This window comes from Penaeus monodon, chromosome 34, assembly GCF_015228065.2.
Source record: "Penaeus monodon isolate SGIC_2016 chromosome 34, NSTDA_Pmon_1, whole genome shotgun sequence".
Taxonomy (NCBI): Eukaryota; Metazoa; Arthropoda; class Malacostraca; order Decapoda; family Penaeidae; genus Penaeus; species Penaeus monodon.
In genome coordinates this window covers 12986835-12988542 of record NC_051419.1, presented here as the reverse complement: position 1 = coordinate 12988542, position 1708 = coordinate 12986835, and the positions used below count along the sequence as shown (strand labels likewise).

General features: G+C 34.8%; 1 protein-coding gene across 1 annotated transcript in view; it reads right to left on the bottom strand.

Annotated features, from left to right (window-relative positions):
- LOC119594608 (puromycin-sensitive aminopeptidase-like) overlaps positions 1-1708 on the bottom strand; it is a gene marked incomplete in the record, with an annotated part of 34909 nt that overhangs the window by 25492 nt on the left and 7709 nt on the right. Inside the window, 2 exon segments of the mRNA XM_037943659.1 lie at positions 8-158; positions 517-663. Coding sequence (XP_037799587.1) covers positions 8-158; positions 517-663 — 298 coding nt within the window.

Sequence of the window (1708 nt, the reverse complement as noted above, 5' to 3'; positions counted from 1 at the left end):
GACTTACCTACAGAGAAATCAGCAATAGCAATGAGATCCATTTTGGGCAATGGGTAAGCAATATTAAAATAGTCCTTGTAGTACGGCAAAACCTTTGTCGCAACCTCTAGGGCAAATTTCCCTTGCTCCTTCTTGCCAACAGGAGTATAAACTCGTACCTATCAAGAGGAAAGAAACCATTATTATAACAGTAAGAACTATTTTGTAATGGAAAATAATCTGAACAAAAATACAATTTAATTTTCTGAAAAATATAAACTATTCCGGAAAGAGATAAGATCTCGTTTCATCCAAGTCATTTTCACAACCACTAAAGTAAATGCATAAACAGTTAAAACGTTCTTGACAATCTCACAGGTACCACAACTTAGCTTTTATCAATCCAACACAATTATTAAAGCAATATCTTCTTACAAAAAATTATACAGCTTAGCAAGTTCTCATCCATCATTTCCTCTCATATGACTTCAAGTGACTAGTATATAACTTCCTTTTTCATGACTCCTTCACACTTACTTTTATCCCATCAGTAGAGGTATCCTCCACAAAGTCATACTCTCCAACCACAACAGCAACCAGGTATGTTGACATGAGTGGAGATGTGGCGAACTTCACAATTTGTAAAGTGGGGTCAGACTCGTGCTGTTCTCTCGAGATCTCAGGCTGGATTTGAGAGGGTATGCATGTATTTTTATTTTGCAAGGAATATTTTCATAAATGCTATTTTAATACACTAAGAATACCTATACATATCATAAAGAAATTTATTTGCAAAAGCATGTTTAAACAATGAATGATCAAGATACATTTATAAGAAGGAAAATAATTCAGATATGAAAATGAATTTCTTAGAACCTTACAGTCAAAATGCATATAGCTATAGCATCAATGCTAACAACACATTCAAAGTATTTCACTGCACTAACAGCATCTACTGAAGCTATCTATACAAAAGTGCTCATTTTCAATAAGAATACATATGCACAGCCTTCCATAAATTTCCAAAATGAAACCTGCATTGACAGATAGTTTTAAAAATACCCACTGGAAAAAATTATTTCATAGTTATGCATAACATTTTATCAAATAAAAATAATTAATAATTCTAGCCAGACCTAAGCAAACATTTAGCTTTCAAAACAAAAGTTCATACAGTTACTTAACACTGACAGTAAAAATAAATATCTGTTGCGAGAGCCTGAAATGTAACTATTTATTGCTATTTTTAAAAAAGCAGTCGTATCTAAATTCAAACACTCCCTATGTAAAAAAAAATCTAGAAAGGAGGCAGTAAAATGACCATCACATCATTCCTGAAAAATAAAAATCATCCACCTACAAACAAACAACCTCAGTGAACACGTTTTAGCAAGGTTTCAAAAACGCAACACAAGCCAGCATACCATGTTAGAGAGAGGCACTCGGTCGCTTGGCACGACAAGCGTAATGTCAAAGGTAGCTTTCAACGCAGGCTCATCCCAGCATGGAAAGCAGCGTCGTGCATCTGTGGCCTCAAACTGAGTGACGGCTGAATACCTTTCCTCGCCATTCACCCTGTGTGGACATGAGAGGAACTCAGTCTGCCCTTGAGGTGGACTTAAAACGACCAAAAACAAGGCAAAACTTCAAATAAAAGCAATAACATTATTACTTCTGCAACAAAGATGGGGGAAAAAAATAAATGATGTCCAATCAAAATATTTTTGAA